Raw genomic sequence first — 17,334 nt, forward strand, 5'->3', positions numbered from 1 at the left:
CAGGACCTACAGGAGCAGGGAGGCAGCAAGGGGAGACTTGCTCCACCAAGGTCCTGTGCTGCCTTCCTGAGTCAGATCAGAACCCCTGGACAGGGCCCCAGGGCTGCACCTGCTGCCCTGGCACCTGGGTCTGACCAGGCAGCCTTTTCTGGTCTCAGTGGCTGCACCTCATGACCCGCCCTGCCAGCAATTTCCAAACTCTCACTTTTCCTATTTCTAACCTGTGATGGGATTCAGAAATCACAAAGGGGCTTAGCTGGTGCTTCCTTTCAACCTAGCAGGACCCGGATGCAGAGAGGTTCTGAGACTGACTTTTGAAGTAGACTGCCCAGGTAAATTCCCCTGGCATGGTGTTCTTGTGGCACCTGGATCAAGTTTCAAATCCACTCTGTTCTCCACAGGGAGAATGATATGACTGCATACTTAGGTAGTACTTGGACTTCCCGTGTGGCTCACAACATACTCACAAAGTACTCAGAACGGTACTTTGCACGCATAGGTGCTCAGCTGTAATCCATTGGGATTATGATTATGATTTAATTCACGCAAAGGGCTTTCACACAGTGCCTAGCATTAGGGTGTGCCTGGCATTAGGGTGTAGCTGGCATATTTGATGCCTGGGGCAGTCATTTAAAAACATCCCTCTCCTTTGTCTAACATGTTTGGCAATTATCATGAAATGAAGAGAATTAATGGCCAGGAAAGAAATACAGTATCATTTCTTCTACTGAGCTTTGTATATAAAATCATGCCAGTGGAAAAAAATTAAAAAATGAAAAATGAAGTAAATGTTATAGAGAAAAGTGGAATGACGTAGTGAATTAATCATTTTTGATTGCATGAATGCATTTTTGAAGAAAACATTCTTCTGTATCAATTGGTCACAGTAGTGAATATAGCATTACAGTTTCTGTCTTGAAACTTTCATTTCTGAAAAGCGGTCCTTGACTTTGACAAAATTGATCGTCTTTGCTTTTTTTTTTTTTTGTCTTTTTGCCATTTCTTGGGCCGCTCCCACAGCATATGGAGGTTCCCAGGCTAGGGGTCCAATTGGAGCTGTAGCCGCTGGCCTACACCAGAGCCACAGCAACACAGGATCCGAGCCGCATCTGTGACCTACACCACAGCTCACGGCAACGCCGGATCGTTAACCCACTGAACAAGGGCAGGGACCGAACCCGCAACCTCATGGTTCCTAGTTGGATTCGTTAACCACTGCACCACGACGGGAACTCCCCGTCTTTGCATAGTTTATGTTCAACATTCAGTAGAGCTAGATTTGTTGATCCATCTTTGCTCACAGTTGACTGAAGAACACTTTTTTAAAAAAATTAATTTTAACTTCTCTCGCATGAAGCAACAGATATACAAATAGGAAAAGCCTTAAACATTGGGATACGTTTGTTAGAGATTCATAAAAATCCCGTTTAATCGTAAATTCCAGAAATTGCAATACCATGTCTTTAAAAAAATGAATTCTTGTGGCCTTAAACAAATCTCCACATTTGAAACATTTTCACCAAAATGTTTCCACCAGAAAATTCATAAGTTTGTATCTTATTTGGCAAAATTGTCCCAAGTTTTTCTTCTTCTGCAAAAACCAGAGAAAATGGCTGAATGGTGGTGAAGGTTGACGTTAGTTTAACTCCTTGCTTTAGAATGAGAGTCTAGTTCTTGGTGAAATTGATCCAGACTTTCAACCACTGTGCTTTTAATTTTGTCCAGTACTGGGAGAGCAAACCGTTTTGTCTTCTGTTTAAAAACAGGAAAATGGGAGTTCCCGTCGTGGCTCAGTGGTTAATGAATCTGACTAGGAACCATGAGGTTTTGGGTTCCATCCCTGACCTCGCTCAGTGGGTTAAGGATCCGGTGTTGCCGTGAGCTGTGGTGTAGGTCACAGATGCGGCTCGGATCCCGCATTGCTGTGGCTCTGGCGTAGGCCGGTGGCTACAGCTCCGATTCAACTCCTAGCCTGGGAACCCCCATATGCCGAGGGAGCGGCCCAAGAAATGGCAAAAAGACAAAAAATAAAAATAAAAATAAAAATAATAAAAACAGGAAAATGTAGGACCACAGGGGTTGACACCCTAGGGTGAAAGTTGAACTTGAACCCTTCTGAGCCATTTGGAACTTTCTGTTGGAACAGATGCATGGAGCTGAGTCTGTGTGTGTTGGGGGTTGAGTGTACAACTGAGTGGTCTCTGATTAAGCATCCATGTAGAAGAGCAGGATTTTTAAAGAATAAGATGAATGTAAACCCGCTGTAATGGAAATAATACAAACTATTATAAAAAAAATTAAAAAATAAAATCAAATAGCACAGATGCTGTGAAGAAAAATAAAGAGAAATAAAGAATTAAAGAGCAAAAAAAAAAAAAAAGAATAAGAGATGAAAATGTGCTAATATAAAGCTCACGTATATATTATTAAATCTCAGCAGGAACTGTGTCAATTAGGACTTAGACCAGTATCACTGACATTGTGTAAAAGTGTTGGCACATGGCGATAATAAATAGAGTGACTTTGGGTGTGTCTTATTATTATTTTAAAATTCTCCGTGGATAACTCTCCCCTGCTTGTCTGCACCCAGGGGATTTGGCCTTCGCTTTCCCACTCTAGGTGTGCCACTGCCTGGCTCTTAGGGCTTGACAAGCGTTAGCAGTTGTTGAAGCAGCTCCCTGGGCCTCCCTGGGATGGACAGGCTGCGTGTCGGCCATACAGGCCCTCCCAGACCTTTCGTCCAGCCCTGAGGCCTCCTCCTGGTCGGGGCCAGCGCTGCCTGTTTCTCTCCCCTCTGTGTTCTAAATTTCCTTAGAATGAGTGGGCCAGGGGCTTTCCTTTCCTCCTTCACCCACCCTGTCCTGAAACCTGTGGCTTGTTGAGCGGCTGCTGCTGGGTGATCATCTTTTAAAGGGAACCCAAGGACTTCCTATTGTGGCTCAGCAGACTATTATCCGTGAGGACGCAGGTTCGATCCCTGGCCTCCCTCAGTGGGTTAAGGATCTGGTGTTGCTTCAAGTTGTGGTCTGTGGTCAAGTTGCTCTTGCTGTGGCTGTGGCATAGGCCGGTGGCTATGACTCTGATTCAGCCCCTAGCCGGGGGACTTCCATATGCCGCAGGTGCACCCCTAAAAAGGAAAAATAATAAAGAGAACCCAGGGCTCCCTAATATGAGGGAATTGGTGGGCCTGCTCTGAACTCTGGCTCTACACTCCCTTGTTCTCTTCTTTTTTTGTCTTTTTGTCTTTTTGTCCTTGTTAGAGCTGCACCTGCGGCATATGGAGGTTCCCAGACTAGGGGTCGCATTGGAGCTGTAGCTGCTGGCCTACACCACAGCCACAACAACGCTGGATCCTTAACCCCCTGAGTGAGGCCAGGAATCGAAACTGCAACCTCATGTTTCCTAGTCGGATTTGTTTCCGCTGCACCACGACGGGAATTCCTTGTTTTCTTCTTTATGACCCTCTAAATTTGCCTGACGTTCAGACAGATCTCTGTGGAGTTAGTCGAGGTGCAAAGGGGAGGGGGAGAAGCGGATGCTTCAGGCCAGGCGGGGGTTCATCCGTGCTCTGGAGGGGCCCCAGCCTGGGAGGAGCTTGAGGAGGAAGCAGGGCCGTGGACTAGCCACAAACCTCTGCTTCCCTTGAGCTCAGCTCAGCAATTACAGCCATCAGAGAAACAGCGCCCTGGGTGCAGCAGCAACACGTTGCCGGGTTGGGGGGTGGGAAGAGCGCCTTGAGGAGGTGGAGACATTGAGGGAACAGTAGGAAGAGGCCAGTGAACGGTCAAGGGTGTCTCGGGCTTGGAGTCCAGTGATGCCGGGGCAGAGCCCGCCACGGTGGTTATCAGATGTCAGTGGCGACAGTGAGAGGAACGTGGCCTTTGGATTCAGGAAAGACCTGCTGTGTATTCTGACTCTGCTCCTCAGGGAGTTCTCCTGTCTCTGAGCTGTTTTCTGGTTGGCAAAAGGGGGCTGCTGTAAAGATTCCAGGTAACTTGTGAAAAACCCCAAGTAGTGCCTGGTGACAGTGGCGGTGGTTCCCAGATGAGCTCAGGGGGAGTCCTGGTTCCCGTGGGGTGAGCTTCCACCTGCAGAGCAGGCTGAGGGCTTGGAGGTCAAGAGCCTGGGAGGGCGGCAGCGATTTGCCTCCTTTTTCCAGGGTATCCGTGTGCTTTGGCTGCTGGGGCTGGACCTGGTGCCCATTGGAGCTGTCACTGTCTCTTTTCCAGAGGCTGGCAAGGGAAGAGGTGACGTGTCAGCTCAACCCCTTCTCTACCTTCTCTCTGGGCCTGAGGCTGGGGAGTCTGCCCCCCCACCCTGAGTTCCTTGCACCCACCCAAGCTGGGGCACAGGGTCTCAACTCTCTCATTGGCATTAAGTGGTTTTACAGCTTTCACCCCCATTATCTCATTTATTCCTCACACAAAAACCCTGCAGGATGGGTCTGAATGGCCTTGTTTTACCAGAGAAGCTCAGAGAAGTTAAGTGATTCCTGAGGGTAACACAGCAATGAGGCAGAGGGGCCTCCTCTTCTGAAAACACAGCCTCAGAAAGACAGGATTGATAGCAAGCTCCTCGAAGCTTCCTTCCTTCCTTCCTTCCTCCCTCTCTCTCTCTCTCTCTTTTTTTTTTGTCTTTTTTCCATTTCTTGGGCTGCTCCCGAGGCATATGGAGGTTCCCAGGGTAGGGGTCTAATCGGAGCTATAGCCACCGGCCTACACCACAGCTCACAGTAATGCTGGATCCTTAACCCACTGAGCAAGGCCAGGAATCGAACCTGCAACTATGGCATATGGAAGTTCCCAGACTAGGGGTTGAATCGGAGCTGCAGCTGGCAGCCCATGCCACAGCCACAGCCACAGCCACACCTGATCTGAGCCGTGGCTTGTGGCAACGCCGGATCCTTAACCCTCTGAGCGAGGCCAGGGATCGAACCCTTAACCTCAGAGAAAGAGCAGGAACTCCCTCACAGGTTTCTTTTCTTCCTGAAACCTTAGCATCAAAATTCCCAACTCTACCGGGAAAGTCCCTTCTCAGCACCCTCGCTGGACTTCAGGTTTTTGCTTTTGTTTTTAAATCAGATGCTTCTAGATGTTTTCCTCGATTATCAGAAATGAGGGGGATGAGGTCAGGGATTTCCACAATCACCAGAACATGTGATTTGGGAACAAGGAGAACCTGCTCTCAGCCTGGGTTTCGCAGCCGCTGCAGGGTCTCCGGCTGGTTCTGGAGCTGTCTGTGACCTTCCGTATCCAAAATAATTAAAATGTCAAGGACAGTGACAGTAGAAACTGCCACTTACAGAACACTGCCTATGTGCCAGGCGGTATTTGCTGAGTGGTTTTCTTTGTGTGTGTGTGTCTCTCTTTAGGGCTACACCAAGGCATATGGAGGTTCCCAGGCTAGGGGTGGAATCAGAGCTGTAGCTGCCAGCCTGTGCCATAGCCACAGCAATGCAGGATCCGAGCTGCATCTGTGACCTACGCCTGCAGCCGGAGCTGGTGTTGCTGTGGCTGTGGTGTAGGCCGGAGGCAACAGCTCTGATTCGACCCCTAGTCTGGGAACCTCCATATGCTGAGAGTGCGGCCTTAAAAAGACAAAAGACAAAAAAAAAATTTGTACTGATTTATACTCCTGTCAGTGGTGATTGGGAGTGTCTGTTTTACTTGCATCTTTTTTTTTTTGTCTTTTTGCTGTTTCTTGCGCCGCTCCCATGGCATATGGAGGTTCCCGGGCTAGGGGTCAAATTGGAGCTGTAGCCACCGGCCTATGCCAGAGCCGCAGCAACGTGGGATCCGAGCCGTGTCTGCAACCTACACCACAGCTCACGGCAACGCCGGATCGTTAACCCACTGAGCAAGGGCAGGGATCGAACCCGCCACCTCATGGTTCCTAGTCGGATTCGTTAACCACTGCACCACGACGGGAACTCCGCATCTTTTCTTATATTTAGGATTAGTATTTTAATTTCCCCCAAGCCAGTTTTTAATTTACATTTATTGGATTAAGTGAGATAGAATATGTTTTCTTATATTAGTGGTAATATGTATCTCTCTTTTTTTTTGTCTTTTTTTGCCATTTCTTGGGCCACTCCCCCAGCATATGGAGGTTCCCAGGCTAGGGGTCTAATCGGAGCTGTAGCCGACGGCCCACACCACAGCCACAGCAACTCGGGATCTGAGCCATGTCTGCGACCTACACCACAGCTCAAGGCAACGCCGGAACCTTAACCCACTGAGCAAGGCCAGGGATGGAACCCACAACCTCATGGTTCCTAGTTGGATTCGTTAACCACTGCGCCACGATGGGAACTCCATATGTATTTCTCCTTTTAAGATTATTTATGATCTTATTTATATCCTTTTATTTATAGCTTTTTCTTTGCCTTTTTTTTTTTTAAGGCCACACCTGTGGCATGTAGACATATGGAGGTTCCCAGGCTCGGGGTCGAATGGGAGCTATAGGTGCTGGCCTATGCCACAGCCACAGCAATATGGGATCCAAGCTGTGCCTGTGACCTACACCTCAGCTCATAGCAACACCAGATCCCTAACCCACTGAGTGAGGCCAGGGATCAAACCCGCATCCTCATGGATCCTAGTCAGGTTCATTAACCACTGAACCACAAAGGGAACTCCCTATAGCCTTTTTTATATACCCTTTCTCCATTTTTTCTATTTTGGTGTTTAAATCTTTTTTTTTAATTGATTCATAAAAATTCTTTATATATGAAAGCTATTAATTGTTTGCCTGTCATTTTCTTCCAGTTTGTTACAGTAGTCTGTTTCTGGAGTCTTTTCAGTGCATGGAATCTTCTGGTCTGGCTCTTTTGGTTATAAGTAGCAAGTAGCCCATTTAGGTTTATTGTAAGGACATATGTACAGAGCTAAGGGAATTCTCTTGAAAATCTAAGTACAGGAGCTGTAACAAGGCTGGACCTCCCAGGGGCTGGGGGGAGGTCCCAGCCCTCAGCGCTGGAGTTAGTGCCTCTCCTTAGTGAGCCATCATCGAAGTCACTCGGTTAGCTGATCTCGATACACCTGCTTCTTTCTCTCCCACTGTTGACAGGGGTCTCCTACCAGGTCAGACTGGGTGTTTTCTCTTTCCACCCTTGGTCCAGCCTGTGGTTCATTGGGGTCTTTCTTGCCTCCTCTTCTTCATGCCTTTTCAATTGTAGCCCCTACTGCCAAAAGGTCTTTTTCCCCTCTCATTACTTGGTTCAGATTTTTGAGAGAAAGAGAGAGGATTTGATTGGCTCAGCTCCACTTATCATGGAGGATCACAGGATGCTCACCTGCCTGGGGGCCTGTGCCTGCCTCTGGTCCAGCTCTGGCAGGGATGCAGTGGTCACATGGTATAAAACATGGCTGCCTGGGCAACCGGCATTGTGGGTGGACCTTTTCTCTCTCTCTCTCTCTCTTTTTTTTTTTTTTGCTTTTTAGGGCTGTACCCCCGGCATATGGAAGTTCCCAGGCTAGGGGTCCAATCAGGGCTACAGCTGCTGGTCTACACCACAGCCACAGCAACGAAGGATCCGAGCCGCATCTGCAACCTACACCACAGCTCACAGCAATGCCGGATCCTTAACTCATTGAGCAAGGCCAGGGATCGAACCCATAACCTCATGGTTCCTAGTCGGATTCGTTTCCACTGCGCTATGATGGAAACTCCTGGACCTGTTCTCTTAAAAGGGAGTATGAGGAGTTCCCACTGTGGCAGAGTGGAAATGAACCCAACTATTATCCATGAGACTGTGGTTTGGATCCCTGGCCTTGCTCAGTGGGTTAAAGATCTGGGATTGTCATGAGCTGCAGCCTAGGTCACAGACATGGCTCCGATCTGGCATTGCTGTGGCTGTGGTGTAGGGGCGGCAGCTGCAGCTCTGATTTGACCCCTAGCCTGGGAACTTCCATATGCCACAGGCACAGCCTTAAAAAAACAGAACAGGGAGTTCCCGTCGTGGCACAGTGGTTAATGAATCCGACTAGAAACCATGAGGTTGCGGGTTTGGTCCCTGCCCTTGCTCAGTGGGTTGCCGTGAGCTGTGGTGTAGGTTGCAGACACGGCTCGGATCCCGTGTTGCTGTGGCTCTGGTGTAGGCCGGTGGCTACAGCTCCGATTCGACCCCTAGCCTGGGAACCTCCATATGCCGCAGGAGCGGCCCAAGAAATAGCAAAAAGACCAAAAAAACAAAAAACAAACAAAACAAACAAACAAACAAACAAAAAACAGAACAAAAAAAGGGAGTATGAACATAACAGGCAATGATAGAAAGTTTTACTCATAAGAAGTTTAGCATTTTTTCAATCAGAGGTACTTTTTTTTTTTTTTGTCTTCACCCTCAGCATGTGGAAATTCCTAGGCCAGGCGCTGAACCTGAACCAGAGTGGAGACCTGGGCCACTGCAGTGACAATGTGGGATCCTTAACTTGCTGAGCCACAGAGGAACTTCCAATCATAAAGATGATTTTAATTTTTTATTTTATGCCTTTTTCTTTGGACTTTATCGTTAGACTGTCGTTCTCTATTCCATGATCTGATACATATCCATCTATATTATTTTACATTTTATTTTATGGTTTTATATGTTACACATAAGTCTTACTGATTTTTAAACAATATGAACATGGTAAATATTAGGCTTTAGATGGGAGATGGTTTCAAGAGGTTTTGGTGACAGATTAACATCCACCTTTTTCAATTAAAAAACTGCAGTTGGAGTTCCTGTCGTGGCTCAGCGGTTGACAAACCTGACTACTATCCATGAGGATGAGGGTTCGATCCCTGGCCTTGCTCAATGGGTTAAGGATCTGGCATTGCTGTGAGCTGTGGTGTAGGTTGCATATATGGCTTGGATCCAGCGTTGCTGTGGCTGTGGTTGTGGCCAGCAGCTACAGCTCCGATTCGACCCCTAGCCTGGGGATTTCCATATGCTGCGGGTACAGCTCTTAAAAAAAAAAAAAAAGAAAGAAAGAAAAAGAAAAAGAAAACCCCAATAACCAAAAACAGCAGTTTCATCAGTGTGAAGGATTTTTACCATCTAAAAACCTTTTAAAAGTTTTCATTATAAACATAATTCACATTGATAAAAACAAAATAACTTGTTAAAGTCTCTGAATCCCCACCCCCACTGCAAATAATATACAACAGTTAGACGTATTTTCCTCAGTTTACATATGGTGTATAATGCATTTCATTTATAAATGTACAAAAATGTTTTTTAAGCAAAAAGAGTCTGCTTTGCACTTACTTTCTTCAATTATTTTGGTTATAGAGTGATATAAATCCACCCCATTCTCTCGATTGACTGTGTGCACATACGATTATAAGAAAATTTATTTAATTGGCCCTTATTAATGGTTGTTTAGGTTGCTTTTCCAATGTGAACTGTGGAAGCCAGAGATTGTTCCCCAATCTGCTTGCTAAGGAAAATGGCTGTGACACAGCTCTTTGGAGCTCTGCTTTTGTGACGCGTATAAAGACTTTTTGTTCTGAAATCCCGTGGGCGCAGCGTCTCAACTTTGCCATTGTCGCCTGTGTGTGTGGGAGCGCCCTGGTTACCGGGCCCTAGAGATTTTCTGGCTTCTCCCTGGCTCACTTTGTTCCTGGGGGCGGGGGAGAAAGAACCACCTGGCAGCAGGATACAACCAGATTTCTAGGACTGGAGATCAAGTGGAGGGAGGGGAGGGATCACTGTCGATCCTTTTATTATCATTATTATTTTTTTGGCTTTTTGAGGGCCGCACTCGTGGCATATGGAGGTTCCCAGGGTAGGAGTCGAGTCAGAGCTACAGCTGCTGGCCTACACCACAGCCACAGCAACACCAGATCTGAGCGGCGTCTGCGACCTGCACCACAGCTCATGGCAACACCGGATCCTTAACCCACTGAGCCAGGCCAGGGATCCAACCTGCAACCTCATGGTTCCTAGTCAGATTGGTTTCTGTTGTGGCACGATGGGAACTCCATTGATCCTTTAATGTTTTAATTATTTTTTTGTCTTTTTGCCTTTTCCAGGGCCACTCCCGCAGAATATGGAGGTTCCCAGGCTAGGGGTCTAATCGGAGCTGTAGCTGCTGGCCTACACCACAGCCATAGCAATGCCAGATCTGAGCCGCATCTACGACCTACACCACAGCTCACGGCAACGCCGGATCCTCAACCCACTGAGCAAGGGCAGGGATCGAACCCGCAAGCTCATGGTTCCTCGTCGGATTTGTTAACCACTGAGCCACAACGGGAACTCCCCCATCGATCCTTTTATAACAGGAGTCCGACCAACTTTTTCTGAAAAGTGCCAGAGAGGGAATATTTGACTGTCTCTGGTCTCTGTTGCATCCGTTCCGCAGCTGTATCGAGAAAGCAGCTTCAGCCATCGTGCCAATGATGCGAGTGGCTGGGTGCCAATAAAATTTGACAGACACTGAAGTTGGAATTGCAGATAATTTCATGTGTCACAAAATATTCTTCTTTTGACATTTCCCACAACTGTTAACACATGTAAAAAAGCCTTTTTTTTTTTTTTTGCCTGCGTGCAAAAATACGCAGAGGCAGAAATTCGGCGATGGACGGGAGTTCTCAAACTTCTGTCTTGGTAACTTGATTTCCTGTGTGCTTCATTTTGATGCAGCTCGGTCGGCTTGTGCATCATGAAGTAGTTGCTTCTCTAGTTAGAGGTGAAGTGAAAGCGTGTGAAAGTTTCACGTCCTCCGTTCACGGCTCTCTGTCCTCACGGGTCCCTGCAAGACCCCTTGTCTTCTGTTTCTGTTGTTGTTGTTGTTCCTGCAGCCTCTGTGCACCAGCACCAATTAAGTCTCAGAGATAAACTTTTGGGTGAAGCAGAAGAAACAGCTTTATTGCTTTGCCAGGCAAAGGAGGCCACCGCTGGCTGATGCTTCAGAACTGTGCCCTGTCTTCAAAGGGGCAAGTAAAGGGTTTTATAGGTTTAGCTTGAATGGCAGGGTTTTTTTTTTTGCTTTTTATGGCCACACATGTGGCATCTACCAGCCTCTGGCAGGGTCCCCAAGTGGGCAGCTGTAGTTGAACAACCGCGGGTGCTTGCCTGACTGTCTGTGGTGGCTGAGACCCTGGGCCTGGGAATCAGGCAGCCTGGCATTGTGTCCCGGCCGTGTCACTCATTGGCTGTGTGGCTTTGCAAACATTCTTTTGCAACTATGAGCCTTGATTTCCTCATTCATAAATTGGGGTTCCCAGCACTGCTCACCTCAGGACGATTGTGTGAATTTATTGAGCTATGCCTGTAAAAGACTTGGCAGAGCCCTTGGCTCTGAGTAAAGAGTTCAGTAAATAATATTCCTAGAATAGCGACAACAAGGCAGAAACCCCAGCTATTGAAGAAGCCTTTTATGGAGTTCCCGTCGTGGCTCAGTGGTTAATGAATCCGACTAGGAACCATGAAGTTGTGAGTTCGATCCCTGGCCTTGCTCAGTGGGTTAAGGATCCGGCGTTGCCGTGAGCTGTGGTGTAGGTTGCAGAAGCGGCTCAGATCCCACGTTGCTGTGGCTCTGGCGTAGGCCGGCGGCTACAGCTCCGATTAGACTCCTAGCCTGGGAACCTCCATATGCCACAGGTGCGGCCCTAAAAAAAAAAAAAAAAAAGAAAAGAAAAGAAGGAGAAGCCTTTTAGGTTTGCACTTTGCACGTTGTAGTGAAGGTGGGCAGGCCTAGAGCCCCTGCAGGTCTGGGACACAGGCCTGTGAAGTCGGACTGGCAGCATGCTGACCCTACAGGGCTTGGGAGTATGTCCCGGTGAGCTGATAGCTGGCGGCCCCTGAGCTGCATCCTCCTAAGTGAACCCTGGCCCTGGTTCCCCGGTCTCGTACCCCTTCTAACAGCCCTCTTCTTGGTTTTGCAGCCAGAGCCCCAGCTTGGAGACCTCATTGAGATTTTCCGCCCTTTCTACAGACATTGGGCCATTTACGTTGGCGACGGATATGTGGTCCACCTGGCTCCCCCAAGTAAGGGTGCCTGGGGCCCCCACTGAGCTGGGGCTGGGAGCAGAGGGAGGTGGGGGAGCTGTGGGTAGAGCAGACCCCAATATTCTTCTCGCTCCTCAACTGGTGGTTGGTTCCTGAGGGCTGCCAGAAGACAGTCTGGGGTGGGGCGATGGTTTTCAAACTCCGCTCCTTGGAACCCCAGGGGTTCTGTACAGGGACTAAGGTGGGCTTCCAAGGAGGTGGGTCTGCTTTTATGTATTTTATATGACTTTCTGTAAACCACATTCAGAGAGTTCCCGTCGTGGCTCAGCAGAATACAAATCTGACTAGTATCCATGAGGACACAGGTTCGATCCCTGGCCTTGCTCAGTGGGTTAAGGATCCGGCATTGCTGTGGCTGTGGTGTAGGCCGGCAGCAACAGCTCCAATTATACCCCTAGCCTGGGAGCCTCCATATGCTGTGGGTACGGCCCTAGAAAAGGAAAAAAGACAAAAAAAAAAGTATCCATCCATGTGACAATGACCTGGAGCAAGATCTAGAACATTCCCACTCTCCTAAAAGCCCTGGCCTCGTGCCTCTTTAATATCCTCTCTCCCTTCCTAGAGGCAAACACTATTCTAGGTTCTCTTGCTGTGGGTTGGTTGTGCCTGTTCTGGAACTTCAGGGAAGAGGAATCCCACAGCCTGTGCTCTTTTCATCTGGCTCTTTCTTTGGGCCTGTGGGGCTGTCGGGTGTTGTGACCAGCGGTAGGTCTTCCTTTTCCGTCGCTGTGTGTCTTCCGTTACATGGATGTATCTCAGTTTGTCATCCCTTCTTTTGCGGGTGGACATTGGATTGCTTCCAGCCGTGGGCTGTTCTGCGTGTGGCTGGTGGGGTCACGCTTGGGTGTATCTTTTTTTTTTTTTTTTTTGTCTTTTCTAGGACCGTACCCATGGCCCTAAAGGTTCCCACGGAGCAAGGCCAGGGATCGAACCCGCAACCTCATGGTTCCTAGTTGGATTCACTAACCACTGAGCCATGACGGGAACTCGTCAAATAATTCTTTGAAAAGGGACTTTGTTGATGTGTGTTTGTGAATCAATTTTAGTTTATATTTGTGGATTCCCAGTGTTGGCTCAGCAAAGTTAAGTGACATGGCAAGACCACACAGGGATGGGGCCCCAGTCAGAACCTAGAGACTGTCAGGCTGTTCTCTCAGTCACCAGGGGGGCACCCAGGGTGTGAAGTGTAAGGAAGCCCTCACTCTTAGGTGTTGACGCTGAACTTGCATCCCTGAGAATGGTACCTCCTGGAATTTTGTGCTCTGGACACCTGGCTGCCTCGACCCAGTCCCAGCCCTGCCACCCACCCACCTGCCCAAGGGCTGAAGGTGGATGAGGCTCAGGAGCTCACCTGGTCCAGCCTCCATGCTGACCTTCACCTCCAACTTGGGGTTCAAACACAGCACCACCTTCGGTTTCCTTGGGTGGGTTTTCCCAGGCACCTCTGGCCCTATTTGTAGCAAGTCTGAATTCCTCCAACTGGCTACAATCTCAGGATTGTACTCAGGCAAAGGGGTTTTGTCCTCTTTGCAAAGCCTGGCGGAACAGGACCTGCGTCTGATCAGCCCCTCCTGCCATTGCTAGTTGCTGTCACATGGTGTCCCACTGGGAGACAGGTCCTGCCCGTCTCATGCTTCCCCAGCGGGGAAGAGGCCTGGGGATTCCTGATCCACTCAGGGCTCTAGAGGCTCTTTGACAGAGAGGGAGCCTCCTCTCGTGATATTCCCTGGGGCCATCATGCCCAAAGTGTACCCCTCCCCACACCGGGCAGGCGGGCTGCCTTGGGAGGGATCCTCAGTGTCGGTGCTGGCATCTGCTCCCCGCACCCCGGCCCCCACTCCCAACCCTGGTCCTTGTATTGAGCCCAGAATCCCTTTCTTCAAGGCAGGTTCAGTTCTGAACATCGGTTGCCCCTTCCAGCCCCTCAGCCTTGGCGAGGGCAGTGCTGGTACCCACTGAACCTCCCTGGTGTCACCCTTCCAGGAGCAGCTATGGGGTTTTGGTCCCTTTGCTCCAAGAAGGATGGGAACCCCTTCTGCAAATCCATCTACCTTTTCTGCAGCAATCAGCTTTGTGTGTGTCAAGAAAGTGTAGCCTTGATAAGATCACAAGAGGCTTACACTCTCCTAGGGAGATGGGTGTGCTCAGGGCCTGTATTTGCACAATCAAGAAGCCCCAAAAGTGTCACAGGGTGTAGAAGGGCAACATCTCTAGATTAAAAAAAAAAAAAAAATCACAACAAATCGTAGAACACCACTCCTCCTCATCTTGGATTCGGAAACCAGGGCCCAGAGACCACAAGTGCCTTATTCAAAGCCACACAGCTCTGACCCTTCCACATCTGCTCATCCCCTTATGGATGGTACAAGGTGGAAGGTTGGATGCCAGGCCGGGGGCCCCTCTGAGCCCCTGTGGGCCTCCCCAGGGCCAATCTCTCTGTTTCTCATCCTAATCCACAGGCGAAATTGCGGGAGCTGGCGCGGCCAGCCTCATGTCCGCGCTGACCGACAAGGCCCTGGTGAAGAAGGAACTGCTGTACGAGGTGGCAGGGCGAGACCGGTACCAGGTCAACAACAAGCATGATGGCAAGTACTCACCGCTGCCTCCCAGCAAAATCGTCCAGCGGGCGGAGGAGCTGGTGGGCCAGGAGGTGCTCTACAAGCTGACCAGCGAGAACTGCGAGCACTTTGTCAACGAGCTGCGCTACGGGGTCGCCCGCAGCGACCAGGTGTGTGCGGGATGTGTCCGCGTCCCTGGGAACCTGACCATTTCCTCAAGCGACGTGGACATCGGTGTGGGCTGGGCTGGGTGGAGACGGGCAAAACCCAGAGGGACTAGCAGAACAAGTCCCTGCCCTGGAGGATGTCCGGGGGGAGGGGGTGGCGGGTGGGGAGAGGGGTGCTGCAGGCCACTGGGGTTCCGGGTCTTGGCGAGGGCGTGGGCGCAGCCATCACCGCCAGCCCGGTTGTCCAGCCCTCCCTGGCTGCCAGGTCCTGAGATGGTCCCGTCCCACAGCCCCAGGGGCAGGTGTCATTATCCCGCTTTACAGATGCAGAAACTGAGGCTTACCGGGCTTACGTGCCTTGTCGATGGCCATTCATTTCATCAAACAAAACTGCGTTGTCGCTTTTCCTGAGAGTGGCCTGCGACTGGACTAATAAGTAGCAGAGGTGGGATTTGAAGCCCAGGTCTGTCTGGCAGGGCTTTTCATGATTATAAAGTTCACCGCGCGCTCAGCCCTGCTATAACCCAAGGGGCCGTCCGGCAGGCCCCTGGGGGGTGCAGGTTTGTTTATTTAATTAGTTGATTTTGCCCATGGCCTCTCTTTTGAATCTTTTTTCTCCTGGGTAGCTAACTTTCTTCCCATTTTCTCTTGCTTCCTTCCCTCCATTTCTGTGTGTGTGTGTGTGTGTGTGTGTATGTGTGTGTATAATATATAACATGTTATATATTATGTGATATATATTTATATATTACATAGAAATAATTTATATGTTATATATAAATAATTTGTGAGAATACTGTTTGGAAAAGTTCTTAGATGCCCTATTGATGCAAAAGAGTATGATTTTTTTTTCTCTCTCAGTGAACAATGAGGTTAAGGGTTAAGATCTGTCAGGTTGTTCATTTTCATTACTTTCTTATTTTTCGAGATCTGGTCTCTCTTTTTTTTTGGCTTTTTAGGGTTGCACCCATGGCATATGAAGGTTCCCAGGCTAGGGGTCCAATTGGAGCTGTAGACTCCAGCCCACGCCAGAGCCACAACAACACAGGATCCGAGGTGCCTCTGTGACCTACACCACAGCTCATGGCAACGTCGGATCCTTAACCCCCTGAGCGGGGCCAGGGATCGAACCCGCAACCCCATGGTTCTTAGTGGGATTTGTTTCCGATGCGCCACGACAGGAACTCCCTGGTCTCTCCTTCTTTGGTCAGTGTGGTGGTCGAGAGCACGGCTCCGGGTGTCAGGTGAACCTGGGCTGCATCGAGGCTCCGCCTTTTGCCAGCTTTATGACCTTGGGAGATTTATTCAAGTTCTCTAACCCTTGGTAAAGTGCAGGTGATAATGCTGATCTTGGAGGGTTACTGTGGGAATTAAATAAGAGCTTTTTTTTTTTTGGTCTTTTTGCCATTTCTTGGGCCACTCCTGCGGCATATGGAGGTTCCCAGGCTAGGGGTCGAATCAGAGCTGTTGCTGCCAGCCTACACCACAGCCACAGCAACGCCGGATCCTTAACCCACTGAGCAAGGCCAGGGATCGAACCCACAACCTCATGGTTCCTAGTCGGATTCCTTAACCACTGAGCCACGACGGGAACTCCAGAGCATCTTTATGCTTCGCAGATGGCAACTCAGAAAAGGCACTTAATAAATTGTAATAGTAGAAGTAGTCGTAATTGTCTTCATCTTCATTCTTTTTCTTGGTTCACCCAGTGTCTGGTCCACTGGCCTGTCTGTGACCTGATGGGGAGGCAGTCACCACCCCCTCAAAGGCCATACTCAGCTTCCTTCGTGCTGCTGATAACCTGCTGTGTTTACTACACCGACCTCCGTGTGGGTCAGTTTGTCCTGCTCTCCGTGACGGGATAGTTGATGTCTTCCAATGGGTGGTCTCTTGTTTTTCATCTTCAATCAATTGTGTTGTTATTATTCAATACATATGCACATATATTAAAATGTATACAAATATATGTATACGTAACATATATTTACATATATGTATATATAAATATATCTATATATGATTGTGAAAGGTGATTGCTATAAAAATTGAGAATTAGCAAGAAGATGCCTAGGTAGGTAAGGAGAGGGCAAGCCTGCCAGCGAAGAGTCCCAGAGTCTCTGGGTCACAGTCTGGTTTCAGCTTCCCTGAACCTCCATCTGGGAAAGTCAGTGGGCAGGGCCACGAGAGGAATCTCATTACTCAGGTTACAAAGGTGATGCCACAAGAAGGCATCCGGGGGATGATGGCATTTAGCACATATATCTACTGGGGATAATAGCCTTCAAAACACTTGAGTCACATTTGATGCGTGCTCCTCAGCCTGGGTTCTCTCTTTACTTAGCATCCTAGATCTCGCCTGCATTGGCGCTTTTATCCTCTATAGCTCACATCTTTCTCTTTCTTGGGTGGCTCCCTTGTTTTGGTGGAATACCACCTGTAATCGATTATTGAGAAAGGATGCATTTTATTTTATGTTATTTTTGATTTTTCACATTTTTGGCCGCCCCAAGACACATGGAGCTCCCAGGCCAGGGATCAGATCCAAGCCGTGGTCCTGACCTAAGTCGCAGCTGTGCCAACCCCAGATCCTTAACCTTTGTGCCAGGATGGA

General features: G+C 48.9%; 1 protein-coding gene across 3 annotated transcripts in view; it reads left to right on the plus strand.

Moving 5' to 3' along the window:
• Nucleotides 1-17,334, plus strand: part of PLAAT3 (phospholipase A and acyltransferase 3) — a 29,510-nt gene that overhangs the window by 1,003 nt on the left and 11,173 nt on the right. For all 3 annotated transcript variants that reach the window (XM_047775449.1, XM_047775451.1, XM_047775450.1), the window contains exons 3-4: nt 11,875-11,977; nt 14,458-14,726. In XM_047775449.1, the coding sequence (XP_047631405.1) occupies nt 11,875-11,977; nt 14,458-14,726 (372 nt within the window). The remainder of the gene's footprint in view (nt 1-11,874; nt 11,978-14,457; nt 14,727-17,334) is intronic.

Source organism: Phacochoerus africanus, chromosome 4, assembly GCF_016906955.1.
Source record: "Phacochoerus africanus isolate WHEZ1 chromosome 4, ROS_Pafr_v1, whole genome shotgun sequence".
Classification (NCBI taxonomy): Eukaryota; Metazoa; Chordata; class Mammalia; order Artiodactyla; family Suidae; genus Phacochoerus; species Phacochoerus africanus.